General features: G+C 47.0%; 2 protein-coding genes across 3 annotated transcripts; one reads left to right on the top strand and one right to left on the bottom strand.

Annotated features, from left to right (window-relative positions):
- Positions 1-6,365: 6,365 nt before the first annotated feature.
- LOC101764865 (single-stranded DNA-binding protein WHY1, chloroplastic) lies at positions 6,366-9,419 on the bottom strand. Of its 2 annotated transcripts, none has more exons than XM_004964481.3 (6): positions 9,010-9,419; positions 8,815-8,907; positions 8,312-8,406; positions 7,752-7,759; positions 7,510-7,598; positions 6,366-6,977 (listed from the first exon to the last, which is right to left on the bottom strand). In XM_004964481.3, exons 1-6 carry the CDS (start codon positions 9,349-9,351, stop codon positions 6,864-6,866), a joined length of 741 nt encoding a protein of 246 aa, XP_004964538.1. In that variant the 5' UTR covers positions 9,352-9,419; the 3' UTR covers positions 6,366-6,863. The 2 variants fall into 2 exon arrangements, with proteins under 2 accessions (XP_004964538.1, XP_004964537.1); XM_004964480.3 differs by having other exon boundaries at positions 7,686-7,759; positions 9,010-9,416.
- Positions 9,420-12,045: 2,626 nt separating this feature from the next.
- LOC101762450 (AP2-like ethylene-responsive transcription factor AIL5) lies at positions 12,046-14,319 on the top strand. Its single transcript, XM_022825885.1, has 7 exons — positions 12,046-12,371; positions 12,478-12,560; positions 12,660-12,757; positions 13,175-13,248; positions 13,385-13,435; positions 13,548-13,842; positions 13,915-14,319. The coding sequence occupies exons 1-7, from the start codon at positions 12,046-12,048 to the stop codon at positions 14,317-14,319; spliced, it is 1,332 nt and encodes a 443-aa protein (XP_022681620.1).
- Positions 14,320-22,066: the final 7,747 nt, after the last annotated feature.

Genomic DNA, 22,066 nt, shown 5'->3' with positions numbered 1-22,066 from the left:
ATGGACCAGAAGTCAACTGAAGTATAGTATTTTTTGTTAAGAGGTAAACAAATGTTGCTAAGCTGTTACGATTTGTAAGGTGTTTTGACATGTTGATTATTTAGAAGTATATGTGTTTGTACGGTACAGGTACCATGTTCTGTTGAAATGCAGGTTCATCCTTACAGTTGACTATGGCTTGCCTTTTGCGTTTGTGTATGTATTTGTTGACCTCACTGAGTATCTTTTTATAGTTTACACAATGAGGCCATGTGTTTTGGTTAATTACCTCTAGAATCCATCAATCTATACATACAAATGAAGCAATGCTGCCGCTTGCATCTGCGGATCTAGCTCTTCAATAAGAAGATAAACATATGTAAAGCAATCATGACATGCATAAATGTAGCATGAATACTAAAAAAGAAGTGCCTGGTCAGATCTAATCAGTTGTATGTATATAAGTAAAGTCGACGGCTGATATCTTGTTCAGATGCAATAATGGTTGCAACTAGAGTGCAAAAATGCACTGTTTTCCTTGGATATTTAAACTCTAAAGTGAAATGAAGAGTTGGCTGCAAATTAAAATAGAGTCCAGTGGTTTGGGTAATAGCACAGTACATAACAGACAGTGGGTAGTTTGACATGCTGGAATAATCAGTGGCCACTGGATATTTATGGAAATAACCTAGTTGGTGATCATGTAATTAGGAGCTAGCTTAAGTTAAGTGGTTGCTAGAAATATTAGGTTTTGGTCACCAAGAGTTTTGACAGGTATATCACATAGGGTTGTTAGATCGATCACACGAGCACAACGACAAGACTGGAAGTACGTCTCTTTAGTTAATTGAAAATATTAAGGATAGAAGGAAGCATCAACTTGACGTCTGACTTGTGTCATGCTTATGTGTCATGATCCAAATGCAGTCAAGCTTAGCTGTGTCTTTGTGAATTGGTAACATTTTTGGAGTAGGAATTTGTCCTGTTGTTTTGTCTTGCTATTTTTTAACTAGAAAGCCGTAGTTCTGAGAAGAAGTCAAGTTCCACGGGTCTCTGTGTATGCACAAAAGAAAAAGGGATAACCTTTGCATTCTTCATATATTTCCATCAAACAAACCTATACCATATAATCTGTAGTGGTCATCATGAAGCAGCATATGAGGCTGAGCTTTTCAACGATCCCGTCAAAGCGGTGCCTAATATTGTCGCCATCCACATGGAGAGGCCACTCATTGCCATTGGTTGAAAGTTGAAACTGCACGGGAACCAATTAGAAATCCTGAAAAATCGAATTTCAAACTGGTTGCTTGAGAGAAGTGAATTCCCACGCATGTTTTTGTATTGCTCCGTCAACTTTCGTGGTCTATTCAGAATTGGGACTTGAGAGTCCTCACCTAGCTTGTGCCCACTATTATTCTCCTATATATCGGTTGAGCTTTTCCATTGAACTGTGAGCATGCAAGTGGTATCCGGGGGGGTCAAGATCACCAGTTCAGAATTTCCTATTCCTGATATTAGAATTCTTGACGATGGGATTATGGAAGTCTAAGTACGGTGCACTGTTGTATTTATGAAAGGCTTGAATTGCTGTTGAACTAGGTGCAAGTGGTGTCGCATGGTTGTAGACTTGTAGTCGCACATGACAACATTTTCAAGTTGAGAAAGTTCCCCAGTTCATTTTGCTAAGCAAATCAATATTACTGAAAATTGTCTACCTCAATTTGATAGGACTATGTTGACATATAATTGGGCCTACATGCATAGAGCCAACCTGAAAACCTTGACATGCATGAAGACAGAGCATGTCGTCTGAACTTTGAGTTCTGATTGGGCAGGGAAACCGCTGCATACTTTTCTACGGTCCGTACGCACCTCGTTGTGCCACCACTTTTTCCATGGCGTCAAACATGGGGCTCTACCTTTTTCATGTTGTGCTTCAGGTAAGGTCATACACGAGCCCTTTTCAAACATGCTCTTCTTTTGGTGTTACACAGCTTCTAGTTCAGTTGGCTGTGCATTTGTGCTCGTGATAAAGATGGTCCATTGACTTGTAGCCACAAGTGACACAATTTCATAGTAATTGGTCTGAAACATGAATGTTCTTTTTCTCTCGAATAGAAGGGTGAATGTTCTACTTTTTCAAGTTTAGATATTTCTCCAGTTGATTATGAAAACTTTCTACACCAAATCTGTAGGGCTATGTTAGCTATATGACACTATTTGGCGCTGCATAGAGCCATTTGGTTAGTCTGAAAACCTTGAGCTGCAGTAAGAGAGAGAATCTGAGTCTGATCTCTGAATTCTGATTGGGCAGCAGACCTCTTGCATACTTTCGTCAAGCTAGCTTTGGCTCTTCCGATGGCGTACTTCCGGTGAGGTCAGTACACGAGCCCTTTTCAAACATGCTCTTCTTTTGGTGTTACAACTTTTTTTGGTTCCGTTACGTTCCTGACAGAGACTATTCATTTCTATTGGCTTGGTTCTTTCAAATGCCACGTGGGCCGGTACGACTTGGTAGTCCGTAGATTGTATGTAGAATTTGGTTGGCAAAAAAAGATTACAAGTTGAATTTGAAGCTCTGGTACTGGGTTACCAGCTGGAGACTATCCAAACCTTGTATTTGACCATCTACAACGCACAAGTACACGGAAATTGTTTGTCCTAGACAGACTAGGATCTGGCGTCCGTAATCATCTCAGGACGTGGACCAAACGTGCTGGTTATACAGAACCTATCCGTTTCCATCTATTTTTTTCTTTAAAAAATTCAATGAAGCATCATTGTCAGTCATCAATCAACTTGTTGACCTTAAGAGAATTTAGTACTTTCTATTTGAGCATATTTTTCTAAAAAAGATTTGAGACTTACATCAAGGAGAGGAATGGTCAAGCTGCCTATGCTAGCATTGCAACCACGTAGTTTAGTAAGCATCAAACAAATTGGTAGCTGATGCTAGCCTCCCAGCTGCATCTGACCTCTAACTACAGCACATAGCCACACAGGGCTTCCTTCAAAAGTGGATAACATTTGCATGAATAAACTAGGTCCACCAAAATTTGGCTGGATTCACATTCCAACAGAACTCACACTCGTAGAAGAAAATGGAGAGAGCAACTGGTTGTTCAGAATACAAAACAAGACTTTAAAATCACGTACACGGTGGTCAATTGCTCTCAGTAGAGTTATCTCATCAATATTAGCAGATTAGATTGCGAACATGACCAAACAATAGTTTATACGGTCTCTGGTGTACAACAGAGGAATAGGTAAGAGGCCTTTTAGCTGCTGGTTTCTAGGTGACAGGATATCTCTCCATGTGCTTTTAAGACATGATTTTCAACGCTTTTGCCTTTGAGGTACCATTGCCTCAACAATTAACAGGACTCATCCTATGTCATCTTTTACTTAATCAGAAGCAGAGGCTCTCATTTTGTTTGCAGCTCGTAGTTTGTACAACACTGTTTACCTAGCAAGTAAATAGTCAATGATGTAAAGTCAAGAAGCTGCTTGATCCTCTTTTTTTCTAAAGCTGCTTGATCCTTGCCGCCAACTGAAACTTCTTTAAACTTGCCACATTGAATAAAAGATTTCCGGCTGCAAGTGCAGTAAAATACATCTCCACAGATGAATTTGGGAATGAAGCAAGGGAATGGAATATAAACCTTCAAGCAAGAGAAGGGCACTTTCCCCACAAACATATAGAACGATCCAATCATTCAATGTCAGAAGATGGGAAAATTTGCAGGAGAAGTGAGATCAAATTGAAAAATAAAAATATAAAGAAATGAGTATTTACATCTAAATTTAGCATCTATCCTAAATAACTTCAGAAAAAAAATGCAGCAATGCTGTTGCAGAAAAAAATCAACATCTGAAACATGTCAACTAGAACTGTTTTGCTTTCAAGAATTTTGACTTTGAGGGATTATATGTAAGGGACAAGAGGTGCATTGTCGCATTGTACTTGGAATGCTACTGCAGCATTTCATTTTCGTAATTCAACCGCGATCAGATTAAACAAACGCCAACATGCAATTGAAAATCGGGAGTAACAAGTCCAAGCTTTGAAAAATTGAATTTGTTAGCATATCATCACAGTAGTTTGCGCAGCCATATAACTTTAAAATAATGATGCAGGTCAATGCTTTCATCAAGCATTGGATCGTGCATGCCAAGAACACAAAACTTCTTTATTCCCCTTTACGACGCATTGCATAAGACCTAGAAGTAAAATTTGGTTCCTTGCAGTTAAATTATTAAAGATCAGATCTCATTGGCTCTTTAGTATTGACATGGAATATTTATATGCAGGCGATAATGACAATTGGGTGTTAAACATTTGAGGAATCGACTTATAACCATGGCAGCAAGCATAAAACAGCTAAGATCTCATTGAACCTATTTCTTGGAAGCCTCTCTATTGTTCTTCAATAATGCAAAAAAGTCAAATCATCTTCATACAGTCCATGTGCTTATCTAAAAGCCGCCATTGAAATGATAAAAAAGGAAAGGATTGTTTCATTTCAGGGATATGCACAACACTTAAATGAGTCATCCTTACTGTCCATCTACAAAGTAAAAAAGAAAAGAGAATGTAACAGGTTTCGTAGAGGGAGACGACACAAACTAAACAGAATCAGTCAGAGCACACAACAATGAAGCTAAAAATGCATGTTCACTGTTCAAGTATTGCTGGAAGGGAATCACTAAACTTAAATTTCCGCACTTTGAACTGGGAAAAGCAAACAAGAAAAATGCAAAAGAAAACCAAAGAAATGTAAATGTCCTAAATGACCTGGTCCCTTTTTCATCCTCTTATGGAGTTTCTTGTTTTTGCCTTTATCTTCAAGTTGACTCAGTAATTTTTCTCACGTGTTTACACTTATCCATAAGTTTGGGAAAGAGTGTTGGCCAAAATGGTCCAATTAATTCGTCAGTATTACCTTTCATGCTCATCTATGCAAACAAAATGTCTCTGTTTCTGAAGGATTCTGATTGCTGTCGTATTATTGTATCAGTAATGTGATGTAAATGATGAGCTCAACCAATCAAATCACAAAATCTCACCTCAGTCCAAGAAAATCACAAGTCATGCATATGGTGAACTGATTCTAAATCCCACTAAATGAACTACAAAGGCATAACTTGCAGAAAACTTAGTACACGAGGGCAGAGAAAATAAACTTTATGTCCCTCTAACATAATTGCAAAAAAGGAAAAGATTTTCCTAGTTGACTAACTCATGGATCCTCCTTCAGACGATTTCTAAGAGTGTTTGGAACATTGAGATTAAATTTTTAGCACAATTACCTGTCCTCACAAGTCACAAGAAAGCGCAGCGGATACAAGATGTCAATGATATTGTCATTTTCATGTCCACCCTAGGGATTACCTTTTGTCTTGGGTCAGTTTTTCCTCAACCACCCAACTCGTCCCAACACCAAGGAAAGCAAAGTACGGCATGGATGACGAAATAAGATTGCAAGTTGTGTTTTTTGAAGTCAGAGAGCCACACTCACCAACATAGGACTATTTGATTTGCCTACCTCTGGCAGGACCCTGTCAACATTGAACTCTACATGGCAATGCAAATGGACTGGAGCTTGTCCCTGCAACTGTAAGCCCTACCCCTCGCTCAAACTGCTGCTACTCAACACAGCAGAGCGGCCAAAGCGGCTGAATTTTGCTGTCTGCCCATGAGGCCATGACCATGGAATCGTCATGGCCTCGCCTCGTGGTAGCACGTACGCTACCTCGGTTCTCAAGGGAGGCCTTGGGCGTGTTCCTTCAGTACAAGACCACAAGGGAGCTGAAAGCTGAACAACCAAGAAGAAAACTCCGGAAGGAATCTTAGCAGGTGACACGACCGATCGGTGAAAAGAGAACAGCCTAATTCTACTGCACTGCGGGTGTACGTCCACACTGACGACGGTGAAATGGTCCATCTGTAAGCAAAGGAAGGGGGCGCCGCCTTTGGGGAGGTGAGGAGACTGACCTGACCAACCAGATGGTCTGCGCCGGCGCGCTGCGAGATGGGGATGCGCGGCCGACGGCGAACTCGGAGGGAGAAGGCGGCGGGGGAGAGGACTCGGGCACTCGGCTGTCGCCTGTCGGCTGATCAAATCAGGCGGCGCTGTGGCGGTGGAAAGGAAAGTTGCAGGAGGTTTCTAGCAGGTTCTCGTCGCACTGGCCCGCTGGGCAGGATAGTATGGGCAGCCCACGGGCCACGGGATTCGATTCTCTTGTGGGCCGAGCCGAATTTAAGGCCCAGGCGTGGAAGGTAATTGATTTTTTTTGTTTTGAGCACACAATTTGAAGAAAACTAGGCAAAATAGCCAGGTTTGGACCGGAAGCGCACAGCACAATTTGAAAAAGGAAAACATCCATCAAGGAACGAGGCAGTAGATTGCAGCAAACACTACATTTACAAATAACTTGAGGTGAGTATTTCAAGAATGGAAGGTCATTCCTTTTCTGGCAGTGGCAGGACAAGTCATTTCTCAGTTTGTACCACTAAGAACTGTGGGTTAGGGGCAGACTGACACGAAGCCTTCGCAGCTTTGGTGTGCTAAGCATCTCAACATCAACAACGGGGTATCTGCTGCTGCGGCAGCCCCTAGTCAGAACTGAGCTTTGTTGCTCAAAAGTCAAAACAAGGCCCCCATCCCATGCGGCCATGCCATTGCCATGCCCCGTGAAACTTTTCTACATAGCTGAGAAATTCTGAATAGCTGGGGTGCTACCAAGTCCAGCTTTGCTAGAAAGGAAACAAAGCCAGTAAAACCCCAAAAGGCATTCTTCACAGATTACCCAACCGAATTATGCACCAAACCAATCGATTCCACCCTTTGAGCTGTAGCCATCTCCCTCGTGCACATCATCGGTCACCTTCGCCACTCATACTCAGGCGTGGACTGTGGCCTGTTGTACGACCGTGAATCCTCGGGTTTGATAGAACTTGTAAATGTGCTCCAGCCCATCAGGTGTGGTATGATGTACTGCACATTTAATAATATGATTAGGTATCATTTTCATGAGTGCAACTTGTGCAAGTAGGTGTTGCATGCTACTAACTCGGAAACTCAGAACATAACCAATGCTCAGCTTATTTTTAAGTAGACCTAGACTGCTAGACATGACTTTTAAAATGGTAGACCTGAAGTCATGAACATGATTTTAAAAAATTCAATATCCATGGAAGTGTGGCACATCAACTTTAACCGAAAAGGTGGCAGGACTAACGGAGTATTGGACTACATGATGCAGCAGTCATACGCAATCGAATTCATGTGTTATAAGGAGTTCAGGACAATTCAACCATTACTGCATGCCAAAAACATAGTGGAGAATAGATTGACAAATCATTATAACATGATATAATATCCAGAACTGAAGTAGAATCAAGTGGAAAGTACTCAGCCAACTAGAAGTTTAGAACACATGTAATTATTCAAACTATAAAAACAAAAACTGCGAGTTATAAAGAAGCCCTGTAGGAGGATTGATCATTGAACAGGACATTCTACTTACATTGAAAGTTGATACAATGACAGCAAACTCTCCCTTGGTTATAGGGATGTAAATGCTCTCATCGACGTTGAGAAGACGATTCTGGACACCTAGCAGCAATAATGATCATCAGATCAATTTGTGAACATAGAGCCTGATGAAACCAAAATATAAACAATGAGTTGAAAACTACATACTAAGGTTGAAAAAGCGACCATTGCCATCTGGTGTTGGCTCAACCTTAAGAACCTTACGCACCTTACCTTCTTCACTGTTTTCATGAAAAGATGAAATGATAATAAGAACAAGGTTTTCTTGATGCACAGTACCAAGGTTGCACCCATATCAAAACAGTAAATAACAGAATAAAAATATGAGGAACCTAAGAATGTCAAGATGCTTAAAGTATAGATATACTATGCTATACACAATCTGATCAAGGAAAGCTGGAAGCCTCATTGAGCAACCTTTATTAGAGATATACAATGAAACTGGGATTACATTAGCTAGCAAGATTTTTGTTGTCCTATTGTCATGCTTTTTAAGCATAAGATAGGGCAGATGGAATTTATAAGAAACAATGATAAGTCCTCAAACCATATTGGCACAGATAGTACTAAAGAAGTTTGATGCTGATACTATTGCCACTAGACAGATAACATAAGATACTAAGATATGTGTGATTGCTTGGAAAATAACAAAAATGCAACAAAGTTTAAAATGATCCACATCCTGTCATCCTTTTCTTTTCTGAAAACTCTGGGTAAGGGAAGATTCAATAGGATAAGAACTCAGATAATACGATACATTGACTGAGACCAACCTCCGCCCCTTGAAAGGGTCATGAAAGAACTCGCATGAATCCGTCGGACCAAGTGTAAGCAGAGTTCCTATCTCCCACACAGATAATGAGAACACCTGTAAAGCAACGCATCAAACAATGTTTGTGTAAGCAACACTATATGTGGTCACCAGACCTATTATGAAATTTACAAAATCATACAGCACATTTTATAGTTTTATTAGAACATACAGCACATAAGCAATAGGAACCATAAAAGGTCACAAAGAAAGTGTATCATTGTTTAATAGACTAATGCAAGCTTTCAAGGGTAAGCTTAGAAACCAGCAACTATCCAGGCAGCTCCAAAACTGAGCTTCTAACTTAGCTAGAAGTTGTAGATACACATACACTACAAGTACCAGAGGTCATCTCCTCATATCTAATGAAATGAGCAATACAGTAGCTTCTCAAATTGGTGACTTGGTATATACTAAAAAGAAGAAGATAAGTTGAACGCAAAACCTGAACCAATTGGAGCGTACCTGCTTGCGCGTCCAGTCATACTGGCGCGTGGCCACGGCTGGCGCGAACTGCAGCAGCACGAACCCCTCCTTGGCTACCTTGTACGCTCCAGACTGCAAATTCGCACACGCACGGAATGTTCCATTAAAGCAACAGGAGTAAGAAAAAAATGGCAATTGCACACAGACAGCACCAAAGATGCCCCTTCTACCTACATCGAGCGGCACGAACTGCGGCGGCCTGGGGTCGAAGGACAGCGCGGCCTTGCCCTTGTAGATGCTGTAGCTGGTGAACACCCTCCCCTCGTGCGCGCCGTTGGGCGGGCGCCCGTACCCGCCGTCCCCGCGCGGCGGCGGAGGCGGCGGCGGGGCCCGCGGGTCGAAGTAGTCCGAGTGGCGCGAGGAGGCGACGGGGCACGCGGGGAGGGCGGCCTTCCTGGAGGAGGCGAGCGGCGGGGCTAGGGAAAGGGCTTGCGGGGCCTTGGGGTGGTGGTGGACGGGCAGGAGCGGCGGGGGAGGCGAGGGGAGCGAGAGGAAGAGCGGCGCCGGCGGCGGCATATCGCCGAACGGGTTGCGGACGAGGTGACGACGGCGCGGACGGGTGGGGTGCCAACCGGCGAAGGGGTTTATCCTGTGGTGGTGGTCAGTGACCGGTGAGGCTTCGGCAAGTCGGGCTCCCGGGCCGTTACGTTATTGGCCTTGGGCCTATTCTTACATGGCCCACCCCAGTGAGTGAGCGTGGTGCCGCCATCGCACTCGCTGCATTCGGCCTGTCTGTCTGTCTGTCCATCAGCCATCTTCTCTTAAAAACTGGTTTATTTTTTTTTAGAAAAAGGTGATGAGTGACACTGTACTCTGCATGGAGTAAAAATCGGGTGCTGGACGTAGCTGAAATAACGCTCGAGTGTTGGTTAGCTTTTCCCTAAAATAAGGTGGAGTCAAGGATTCGTGCGACGCGCGCTCGGCAGGAACGAAGCCCTGCGAAGAACCCAAGGCCGCCGATGCTCTCCCCAGTTTTGTCGCCGCCCCCCTCCTTGCCTCTGCCTGCTGCCGACTTCACTGCAGCTGCAGGTCAAATTAGGATTACCAGTTGCAATTCTTCAGAGATCAGAATTCCAACCTGTGTCTGCCAGCCTGCTATACCTGGTCTTTGCATATACTCTATCCTACTGTACATAATGAGGAAGAAAGACAGATTCCAGTAGACGCCTTCAGTTTCAGGCTTTCAGCAGCGACGAAAATGGAGCTGCATATGCTAGCTAATTGTTAATAATTTGGTGTGTCTAATAAAAACTAAGGTTAGTTTGTCGTCTGTCGGATATGCGTCCCTAGGCGCTGCTAGCTCAATGTTCATTAGAAGATGGGTTACGTCCTGATTTGTCCAGCTCAAGGTGTTCCCTGAGATTTGAGTGCATGCCACAGAATACGCCAGAGATGGAGAATGTTCTTTTTCAGTCCTTTTTAACGGTTTGGGGGATGTTCATGATAGTCTGGTGAGCACACGCATACCGTATGAGAATTGAGAAGTATGTTGCCATCGTTTTCATGTGGTCATGTTCAGCGCCTGCCGGGAGCAATTTATATTCTGAAAGAAAGAATGTCATTGTCTTTGAAATCCGGTGGGTGTGTGAAACTGGATTTTACTGAACTCTCGTACAATGGATTATCATCATGCTATGTCGGATGGCCAGGCAGAATACATCTGATCCCTAATTTGAGTTTATCTATCTTCCTAATTATTATGTTCAACGGATTTCAGTGAGGCAAAATAATGCACTGCATAACCAAAAAAAATTGTAATTAATACATCTGGTGTATACAACAAAGATTGAATATTCATGAAAATTTAAGGATCTCAAATGTGTCAACAAAATTGGTGAGATGTCAAAATTAAAGCCACTCATTGTTCTACCACCGATGTGAAAAACAAAAAAAAAACTGAAATAACCACTAGCTATCGGTTGCTTTCATAAATAGGAAAACTAGACGAAGAACACAACTTCTCCAATCCAGAGCACACACCAATGGGCTGCAACACGCGTATAACGGGCATAGTCGTCGGTGCACACACGGGGTTTGATGTGTACAGCATGCATACGCGCTGAAAAGGGCAGGGAGATGCGGTGAAAGTTTCTGCGAAAACGTATGGTAGCAGTGCAACAAGTACAGTATTCCTTCACAAGGACAAGTAATGAGACAATATAAAGAATATACGAGTGCCTTGATCTTATCATGGTCTTGAAAGAGATGGTATATTTCTGAGTGGGCGAGGCCAATCATGCAAGTCCCTCTCTTTTACAGCTTGCGGTTCTCATCTTCAGATGTTGCTCGTCCTCAACTATGCTTGCAGAATTTTAATATGATTTACTATGTCTGGTCAAGCATTAACTATTTATGAGGGGCTTGCATATTGAATAATAATGAACTTTCTAGAACTAAATATAGTTACTATGTATGGTTAATTACTAATAGAGGCTTGCATTGCATTATAACAGTAATGACCATTATAGAACTAACCAGTTCGATTCCATTGGCACAACTAAAAAAAGAATCTAACTCTCATCCAGAATGTAGCATATGCTCTGCATTGTTAATGCTTTGGTAATTTATGCCTGGCTGGTAAATGAAAATACAGCTTCTGTTTAATATGTATGTAAATATAATTACATTATGCAGCCCTAAATAAACAACTTTACACTATGCATGCATTCAATTGAGTTTCCCCAAATCCCAATATAAGTGTTGGCTGTATCATCAAAATGAATTTACCAACACTTTTTTGAAGAGAAATCCACAGGTCATTTATTAGTTTTCCACAAGATATATAGTGCAGGTTGTACCTGCAAGGAGGTTTTCTGGCCAATATTATATATTAGTCATGCATATCATCCAAATGGATTTACCAACAGTTCTTTAATTTGAAGGGAAAACCATCATATGTCATTGATTATTTCTTCCACAAGAAACCACATACCATGTGTGTACTTTTGCATTATTCTAGAGATGGATTAATTTTCGCCGGCCAATAAAGCTGTGCCATGTATGCAGTGGCAACACAATGCACGGGTGCGTAAGCTGCTGTCAAGACCAGAACGGGACAAGGCGCCTGGCACCGAGAACTTCGCCGCCCTCCTGTCGTTTTCATCGCATAGATGGAAACAAGGGCGAACGCCAGCCCTGCCATCTGTTCCCTGGCTGCATATAAACGTTCACACGATCGTCGTAGTTACCTCCCTTTGGTTCCAAAGCCAAATGCCCAGCTTCGCTGCAGCTGCGAAACTAGAGCCAAATCCTTCTTGCTGTCTCATCGGCATGGAAACCTACAGCGGCCTAGTGAAGGATGAGCTCCACGGCATAGGAGGAGGGCAGGGACTGTACTGCGGTGCTACCCCGAGGGCGGCACCGGCGATGATGACCGGCGGCGCCAGAGATGGTGTTGTGAAGAGCGTGAAGAGGAGGAAGAGGGAGCCGTCGTCGGTGGTGACGGTGAGCAACGGCAAGGAGGAGGCCGCCGGTGGCGACAAGGCGGCGGGTAGCAATGCGGCCAAGAGGAGCTCAAGGTTCAGAGGCGTAAGCAGGTAAACGGCTAAACTCCATGTGCTCATTTACACATCTGACTACAACTACACAAGCTGTAGGTTTCCATGTCGATCTGAACGTGTGTTGGAACGTTGTTGCAATCAGGCATCGTTGGACGGGCAGATTCGAAGCTCACCTATGGGACAAAGGGACGTGGAACCCTACGCAGAAGAAGAAAGGAAAGCAAGGTACGTCGTACAGGGTACCCACCCAATGAGCTAGAGCATGAACAAGCTGCCTATGTGTTTCTCACGTTGTATGTGTGTGCATGACACGATGTTGAACAGTTTACCTTGGAGCGTACAACGAGGAAGAGGCTGCAGCAAGGGCATATGATCTGGCAGCACTGAAGTACTGGGGACCTAGCACCTACACCAACTTTCCGGTATGTTTGTTGATGCAGTTTGGAACACAAAGTCACTAGTATGATACGTGTTAGCCCTCCATGAAACACATAAGAAGAAGAGTAATTGTGTTAAAATTTTAGATAATTACCATATTGTCCTAGATCACCAATGCAAGATCTGTACTCTTAACTGTTGGACTCAATAACTGGTAGACTGTTTGTTGACTGTAGTTGCGCCTGTGCGCCGTAGGGATGCAAGCGCCGTGTTGTGGTTCGCTGTCCAGCACAGGAACTGTTGCAAATCCGACAACGTCTTTTTACAGAACTTTTTTTTGCATGTTCATATGAATCATGTCATGTGCAACTGTATGCGCCACACTTGATTGAATGAATAGATCATGAAATGAAATACTTTTAAGAGCATGATGAACTTATCCTTTTTCCTATATCCGTCAGGTAGTGGACTACGAGAAAGAGCTCAAAGTGATGCAGAACGTGTCCAAGGAAGAGTACCTGGCCTCAATAAGAAGGTGAGCATACAAAACCCTACGCACCAAGAATTTTCTTTTCTGGGAAATGTTTCGTCCTTTCAGAAACCAGTGAAATGAACAAAAATCCAAGACTGAATGATCCAAATTTTTTTTTTTGCTGACCTGTTCCAAGCAGGAAGAGCAACGGCTTCTCTCGCGGAGTTTCCAAGTACAGAGGCGTCGCACGGTACGCACGGATCGATTATGGACAGCTTGTCTGATCTAGCCGCCGATGCAACTTCTGAATTCTGATCGTTGGCATGGCTAAAAACCTAGTGATTTTGGGTCGTCGGTCGCAGGCACCACCACAACGGCAGATGGGAGGCCCGGATCGGGCGGGTGTTCGGCAACAAGTACCTGTACCTGGGCACGTACAGCACGCAGGAGGAGGCGGCGCGGGCCTACGACATCGCCGCCATCGAGTACCGCGGCATCAACGCCGTCACCAACTTCGACCTCAGCACCTACATCCGCTGGCTCAAGCCCGCCGCTGCCGCCGGCGACGACGGCGGCACCCCGACGTCCGGCGTCAAGCCAAACATACCGCCGTCGCTGTGCCTCCAGGCCGCTGGCGGCCTCCTGCAGCACCCGCACGCCGGCGCCGCGGCGGGCATGCTGCAGGTCGACGTCGACCTCTACCGCGGCCACCTCGCGGCGGCGCAGCAGGGCGCGTCCTCGTTCTCCGGCCTCGACGACGTCGGCTCCGTCTACGCCGCCGGGCCCAGCCCGACGGCCGTGTGCGGGAGGCCATCCCCGTCCTCGTCGACCACCGCGCTCAGCCTGCTGCTGCGGTCTTCGGTGTTTCAGGAGCTCGTGGCGCGGAACGCCGGCGCCGCGCAGCAGCAGCAGCACGTGCCCGGGGACCATGGCGCGGCGGTATCGGACGTCGTCCTCGACGCCAAAGTCGAGCACGAGGAGCCTCTCGGGCGGCCGGACGAGGAGGGCGAGATCGGAGAGGAGATGTACGGCGCGGCGGGGGCGGCGGAGGAAGCGTTCGCGTGCTCCATGTACGACATCGACGACAGCTTCGCGCGCATCGAGCAATCCTTCTGGAACTGCCTGTCACAGTGACCGTCTGACGGATCTGATCAAACGGCTGATGAGATCGATCGAATAACCACCGAGCGCGCCACAAGCGTAGTGGGTTTTGCGTAATTTCGTGTGCATCATTATACGAGATCAAAGGTGTGTGGCTAATGGCTATGCATGGCTACAGGAACTCGAGCTCTGTAAGAAACGGGGAGAGAGAAGCACGGATTCCTGGAGATAGCCATGGGCGGCGGTGTGTATGCACGTCGCACATAGAGTAGTTAGATGGAGTAGCATGGTAGGAGATGTGTGAAAATGGAATTGTTGTGAGGGAGTGTGGAAAATGTGGCTCCACAAGCTTTCTTGCCCTTCATTCCTCTTACATAATATTCATCAAACTGTTGAATTTTTCATCTACATACATGATTCATCTCACCGTTGATCTCAAAATAAATGATACAGATAGTTCATGTGGCCACATGCATATGTGAAGAATTCATGTTCGAGCGAGTTTTGGTCAGCGCAAGTGTTAGTGTTCCCGTAGCTACACCGGGAGTGACTCAGATGCATGAGAAACACAATTGATTGATATACACAAACATGTATGGAAATAATGTTGCTAGCTACAAACCAAGCTAAAATTCCATCTTGCGCAACATGCCATGCTTTTAGTTTCATGGTGCGTGATGGGACGAACCTAGCTTGAAAATTAAGTGAGCGTGTGCCAAAGTATACGGCTTTGTAGCTTTTCTCGAAGTGAGATTTAAATCCTTAGAAATCCAAATTTGAGTTGGGGCATGTGCCCCACTTAGCTCTATAGAATTTTGTCACGGATGGTTGCGCCGTCGTGCAGTCCTTCACTAACTATGTCGGGTCGAGTGGGCTAAGGGTCTGTTTGGTTGAACTGTGATTTAAAAAAAAACTGTCGTGAGCTGTGGGCTGTGGAAAAGCAGTTGTGGAAAGTAGCTGTGGAAAAATCACAAGGCCGTTTGGTTGATGTGCTGTGTCTTTTGAATAAACTATCGAGTGGATCCTGCATGTCATCCACAGTCCACCCCACTCAACTTTCTCCCTCGCTCTCTCACTGACGAGCGGGTCCCCTTCTTCTTCCTCCCGCTGGCCAATCCACCCCACGGCGGAGCTCTCACCCATGGCGGCGGTCACGCCTGGCGGCGGAGCCCGTGCCCACAGCAGCGCCCGCGCCCGCGGTGGTGGTTGCGCCCAACGATAGCCGTGACGAAGCTTCCTCTGCTGGCTCGCGCTCGCCAGCTTCCTTTGCTGCTGCTCGAGAGCCCACACACGACGGATGCAAATAGAAAACGAAGAAGAAAAAAAAGAACGAACCGATATCTTTTATAACCGATATCTTTTATAAGTAGTGGCAGGTGGGTAATTTTTTGCCCCAAAAGTAGCTGAAAGTAGGGGGAAGGTGCTTTTAGTTTTGTACTAGAGCAAAAGCAGCTTTTGATCTAAAGCATATGTGGCTTTTAGATCCTTTAGTTAGCTTTTGACTTTTAAAAAATAAAAGCAGGTTGGAAAACCCAACCAAAAGGAGCCTAAGCCAAGCAACATGCTGGCCAGAGTGGCCAGCAACAAGATGTCCATGTTGCGCTTGCTTCGATCCTTAACTCATTCTGTTTATTAGGCATCGTTTGTTACGGTCACAATGGCTTATGTTCATAACAAGGAACTGTTTCATCAAGTGTCATTGCACCATATGTTTTTGCGGCATCACAATGCTCGGCGCAGGTGACCAAGGAGCTTTTTCACACGTAGGTGGCAGTCTAGTCGCCGAATTGAGTGACATTCGTGTGCCGGTTTCTTTGTGTCTCTTTTTGTAAGGCAATGTGCATCCTAGATATGCAGAGATTAGGAGTATTTCAAGAATTTTGTATCAACTCGACGTAACAATCTTGAAATTAAAAAGGCCCTATTTGTTTGATATTATAATACATCTATATTATATATGCAGAATTATGGATCATGGGTACTATGGTAAAAGATCAACTTGGGACCACATTGGACCATAAATAATCTCAAATAAATTAGTGTTAGGTAGCTTATTTCAGATTATATATGTTAGATTGTATTTACCTGTATGTACACTAGTGGGCCTACAGGTCCTGCTACATGTATGAGGCAGCTCGCCTGTGGGCGCCGTTGGCCCTAGTGAGTCAAGGAACCCTAGCTGCCCCTGCGCGTGGTCCCCCAGGCCTATATATGGTTGTAGCCTGTGCTCCTGTATAATCAATCTAATCTAACCTTATCGGCAACGGCACGTTGCTTCCCGTCTCTCTCACTAGCACTGCACATCTTCCTAGTCTTTTTCGTCTTAACAATGTTTTGGTTTCCCCCCACATTATTAAGAATCTTATATCTGTGCACCAGTTCACTACTGACAATAATGTTTCTGTAGAGTTTGATCCCGCTGGCTGTTCTGTGAAGGATCTTCCATCCCGGAGAGAGATCGTTTGGTGTAATAGCTCCGGACCCCTGTACCCGCTGCACCTCCATGCTGCCACCGCTCTCCAGGTCGGGCCTCCCTCCGCGTTTGTCTGGCACCGGCATCTTGGTCACCCTGGCGCCGCCATACTCTCCAGACTCGCCCAGTCATCGATTGCTGCTACTCCCTCACCAAGCGCCTCCTTATGTCATGCGTGTCAGTTAGGCAAACATGTTCGCCTACCTTTTGCTATGTCCACTTCTCGAGCGTCTCATAAGTTTGACATTATACATTGTGATTTATGGATATCTCCTGTTCTTAGTATTTCTGGTTACAAGTACTATCTTGTCATCCTCGATGATTGCTCACACTACTTGTGAACTTTTCCTTTGCGTCTTAAGTCTGACACGTTCTCCACGTTGTCTAACTTTTTCGCTTTTTATCTCCACCTAGTTCGGCACCACCATCAAGGCTGTTTAGTGCGACAACAGTCGTGAGTTCGATAACTCTAGCACGCACACATTTTTCCTCTCCCATGGAGTTCACCTTCGCATGCCGTGCCCCTACACCTCCTCCCAGAACGGCCACACTGAGCGTATGATCTGCTCCATCAACAACGTCATTCGGACCCTCCTCTTCCAGGCTAGTGCCCCTTCATCCTACTGGGTTGAGGCCCTCCACACCGCCACCCACCTCCTCAACATCCTACCCACTTCGACTCTTCAGTTTTGTACACTACACCTTGCACTTTTCGGTTCCGAACCCACGTACGACCACCTTAGAGTCTTCGGGTCAGCATGCTACCCCAACCTATCCGCCACAGCCACGCACAAGCTCGCACCTCACTCCACACTGTGTGTCTTCCTCGGCTATTCGGCGCATCACAAGGGATACCGCTGCCTTGACCTCTCTTCGAATCGTCTCATCATCTCTTGGCATGTCGTCTTCGATGAGTCTGTTCGCTTCCGCGACCTTTACACCTTCACCTACGGCGTTCGACTTCCTGGACGATTCTACTGATCCGGTGCCGACTTCTGCTAGTCTGTCACCATTTTCTCCATGTGCAGGTTCCTCCCCGTCCAGCACATCGCCGGCCCGCGCCAGCTTCTAGCGATGCCGCGCCGGCCCCTGCCGCTCCCTGGGTGCCGCCTGCGCGGGCCCGTGCGCTAGTTTCCCGTCCTGCGCCGGTTTTTGGCGCTGCCCCGACCGTCCCGACCCTGACCGCGCCTGGTGCCCATGGACCGTCGCTGCATTGGGGGACGCTGGACGCCGCCCCGACCCCGACCGCGCCTGGCGCCCGTGGACCATCGACGCATTGGGGGACACTGGACACCGCCCCGACCACCCTAACCGCGACTGTGCCTGGCGCCCATGGATTGTTGACGCGTTGGGGGACACTGGACGCCACCCCGACCGCCTCGACCCCGACCGCGCCTGGCACCCATGGACTGTCGACGCGTTGGGGGCCGTTGGACGCCGCCCCAACCACCCCGACCCCGACCGCGCCTGGCGCCCCAACCCCGACCACGCCGAACATCCGTGGGCCGTCGCGTGCTCCAGCACCTACTCTCGTCAATCCGCCCGCCCCTCTGCCGAAGGGTGCTGTGCCATGCCCTCTAGCGGTAAATAAGCACCCTATGCAGACTCGGTCCAAGCTCGGCCATCACTTCCTGACTCTACTTCACACCGTCGCGTTGTCGCTGGTGCCCACCTCCTTTCGGAGCGCTCTTGTTGATCCTCATTGGTGGTCAACTATGTAGGAGGAGCATGATGCTTTGCTTCGGAATCACACCTGGGACTTGATGCCTCGTCCTCCTGGAGCTAACATTATCACAGGTAAATGGGTGTTCAAACACAAATTCCATGCTGATGGTTCACTGGAAAGGTACAAGGCACGTTGGGTACTTCAGGGTTTCACACAGCGTCCTGGCATCGACTACAATGAAACTTTCAGCCCGGTTGTAAAGCCAGCCACCGTTCGCACCGTCCTATCTCTAGCCCTCTCCTGACAGTGGCCAATTCATCAGTTGGATGTTAAGAATACTTTTCTATATGGGACTTTGTCTGAAATTGTGTACTGCACTCAGCCCTCTGGTTTTGAGGATCCAGCTCGTTCGGGTTTTGTTTGCAAGCTCAACAAATCCCTCTATGGCCTTAAACAGGCTTCGCGCGCTTGGAATAGTCAGTTTGCTTCCTATTTGCTATCACTTGGGTTTCATGAGGCCAAGTCGGATACTTTGCTATTCATCTATCGCCGAGGCACAGACATCATTTATTTACTTTTATATGTTGATGATATTGTCCTCACTGCCTCTACTCCCGGTCTTCTTCAGCGCTCTATTGTAGCTTTGCAGCGGGAGTTTTCTATGTCAGATCTGGGTAATCTTCATCACTTTCTCGGTGTTCATGTTCAGCGCACCGCCAGCGGTATGTTTCTGTCTCAGCATCTGTACACCCTGGATATTTTGAAGCGTGCCAATATGTCTGATTGCAAGACTTGCGCCACCCCCGTGACACCTGCGCCAAGCTATAAGCTGATGCCGGACCTCCTATCCAGGACGCCACTGCCTATCGCAGTCTCGCTGGTGCACTGCAGTACCTGACTTTCACCCGACAGGATATCGCTTATGCCGTTCAGCAGATCTGTTTGCATATGCACGATCCTCGGGAGCGCCACCTGGTTGCTCTCAAGCGCATCCTGCGCTATCTTCGTGGCACTGCTACTCTGTGTCTCCATATTCGGCCGTCCTCCTCCTCCGAGCTTGTGGTCTACTCCAATGCTGATTGGGCAGGTTGTCCAGACACTCGTCGATCCACCTCCGGCTACGCGGTTTTCTTCACGATAATCTGGTATCTTGGTCCTCCAAACGCCAGCACACTGTTTCTTGCTCCAGTGCTGAGGCCGAGTATCATGCTGTCGCCAACTCCATCGCTGAGGCTACCTGGCTCCGTCAACTCTTGCTCGAGTTGGGCGCCCCACCATCAGCTCAGCTCGGTGTACATGGAATCTAATCCGGTCCATCACCAGTGCACCAAGCATGTGGAGATTGATCTGCACTTCGTTCGGGAACGCGTGTCTCTTGGCGACGTCCGCGTCCTTCACGTACCGACGTCCTCACAGTTCGCCGACATCTTCACCAAAGGACTACCGTCTTCAGTGTTCACTGAGTTTAGGTCCAGTCTAAACGTTCGCTGCGCTGACGTTCCGACTTGGGGGGTGTTAGATTGTATTTACCTGTATGTACACTAGTGGGCCTACGGGCCCTGCTACGTGTATGAGCTGGCAGGCAGCCCGTCTGTGGGTGCCGCCGGCTCTAGTGAGTCAAGGGGCTACCCCTACGCCTAGTCCCCCAGGCCTATATATGGTTGTAGCCTGTGCTCCTGTATAATCAATCTAATATTTTCTCGCCTAAATGTCTCTTTCAATATGTGGTCCCATGATGACTTTTTACCCTGCTATCTTTAGATCATAATCCAGTTTATATAGGGGGTGTTTGGGAGGGGGGGCTAAACTTTAGCCCTCCCATTTTAGCCAGATTTTAGCCCCTCCATGCCAAACAAGAGGGCTAAAATGGAGGGGCTAAATTTTAGGCCCCCATAATCCATTAGCCCCTCCAAGGGGTGCTAAAATGGACTAAAGGGGGCTAAAAGTGGTCCCCCAGGACCATTTTCCACCCCTACCCCCCTTTCCTCTCTCCTCTCCACGCGACACCCTTCTCCCCCGCGACACCCCTGCCGCCTCCGCGACCTTCGCTGCCTCCGGCCAGCCCCCGCCGCCTCGGGGCAGCCTCCGCCGATCCCGCCGCCTCCAGCCGGCCCCCGCGGCCTCCGCCGGCTCCACCGCCTCCGGCCGACCCCCGCCGTCTCGGGGCGGCCTCCGCCGGTCCCGCCGCCTCCAGCCGGCCCCCGAGGCCTCCGCCGGCTCCACCACCTCCGACCAGCCCCCGCTGCCGCATCCGTCGGGCCCCGCCGCACAAGCCACCTCCGCCTGGATCCGCTTCCGCTCCAGCTGCCCCCACGCCCTTCTCTCTCCTCTGTCGCGGTGTAGCGGTAGCAGGGCGCGAGCCCCGTCTGCACCTCGGCACACTCGGAGCGCGAGAATCAGCAAGCACCAGGACCACCAGTGGCAGATCTCGCGGACGGCGTAGAGGAGTTGAGAAGGAAGAGGAGGGGTAAAGGAGAGAGAGAAAGCAGGGTAAATGAGTCTTTTGTCAACACATGTGCTAAATTTTAGCCTCCTTCCCAAACACCCCAAAGGGCTAAAGTTTAGCACTGTATTTGAGGGGGTTAAACTTTAGCCCAGGCTAAAATTTAGCCCCTTCCTCCCAAACAAGACCATAATCTATAAGGGAAACAAACACGGAATTAAAACTTCCTTTATCAAAAAGGAAAAAATTCTTAACATAGCACCGTTTTAATGGATGTCTTGGATCGGTTACATGTCAGACACATTATAATGGTGTCGCACTGCCAAAACATATGGCTTTGATTCGGGTCAATTTTTAGAATTTTTTTGTTAGGGATTCAAATTTAAAATACCTAAAAAGGGGATAATATGCGACAATTTTACGGGAAGAGCCACATGAGAATGCGGCTCGTCAGAAACTGTGCTGGTGGGCTAAGCTTGCCAGCCTGCTAGGAAGGTACACGCGGGCCACCTCTTAGCGAAACAGGCCGACCATTGGCCCATGAATGAAAACAACGGGTGGCGGCGAACTGGGAATTTTTTTATTTTTTTATTTTACGATTTTGCAGAAATAAATTGTGGATCGAAAAATTTGCAGAAATATACCTATGCCATCGTACGAAATAGCGCTAGCAGGATAACGCCGTCTCAACCGGCGGTGAGGGTAGCTACTGCCGTCTTACCACTCTCCCATCCGGCGAGCCGCACACAAAAACGAGCGGCACGGGGATGAGGCAGTTCTGTCGGCTCATTTGGCGGTAGTATGCCCCACCTTTTGAAATGGTGGAAGCGGGAAGCTTCCGCCAAATGAGGTGGCGGTGCCTTCTCCTGTAAAACCAGGCGCACGGCCACCGAGGGCGCTTGCCCCTTCATTTGCGCCTGAGAGCGAGCGAGCTTGAGTGCCAACGAGAAGAGGAAGGGAGGGAGGGACAGAAGAAAGAAGGGAGGGAGAAGAAGGGAAAGAAAGAAATGGAGGGAGGAGAAGGGAAAGAAATAAAGGGAGGAAGGAGGGGAGGGTTGAAGGCCCCTTCCTCGTGTCGTTAGAGATATTTTTTCTAATCCCCTAGTTTAGTTAGTTTATTTAGTTTAGTGGATAGATCTAGTAGTAGATAGATCTAGCAGTTAGTTTAGTTAGTTGGGTTAGTTAGTCTAGTGGATTT

The sequence above is a fragment of the Setaria italica genome, chromosome IV, assembly GCF_000263155.2.
Source record: "Setaria italica strain Yugu1 chromosome IV, Setaria_italica_v2.0, whole genome shotgun sequence".
Taxonomy (NCBI): domain Eukaryota; kingdom Viridiplantae; phylum Streptophyta; class Magnoliopsida; order Poales; family Poaceae; genus Setaria; species Setaria italica.
Note: the sequence above shows the minus strand (reverse complement) of the source record. Positions and strands in the feature narration are given on the sequence as shown.

Bases quoted from the DNA above. Each gene is read 5' to 3' on its own strand.
- LOC101764865 (XM_004964480.3), bottom strand. From the start codon at position 9,351: ATGCCGCCGCCGGCGCCGCTCTTCCTCTCGCTCCCCTCGCCTCCCCCG. The intron at 8,908-9,009 runs GTAGGTAGAAGG...GCGAATTTGCAG, and splicing joins CGCAGTTCGTGCCGCTCGAT to TCTGGAGCGTACAAGGTAGC. The intron at 7,760-8,311 runs GTTGGTCTCAGT...TCATGAAAACAG, and splicing joins GACCCTTTCAAGGGGCGGAG to TGAAGAAGGTAAGGTGCGTA.
- LOC101762450 (XM_022825885.1), top strand. From the start codon at position 12,046: ATGCCCAGCTTCGCTGCAGCTGCGAAACTAGAGCCAAATCCTTCTTGC. The intron at 12,561-12,659 runs GTACGTCGTACA...GATGTTGAACAG, and splicing joins GAAGAAGAAAGGAAAGCAAG to TTTACCTTGGAGCGTACAAC. The intron at 13,843-13,914 runs GCCGGCGCCGCG...GCGGCGCAGCAG, and splicing joins GCCTCCTGCAGCACCCGCAC to GGCGCGTCCTCGTTCTCCGG.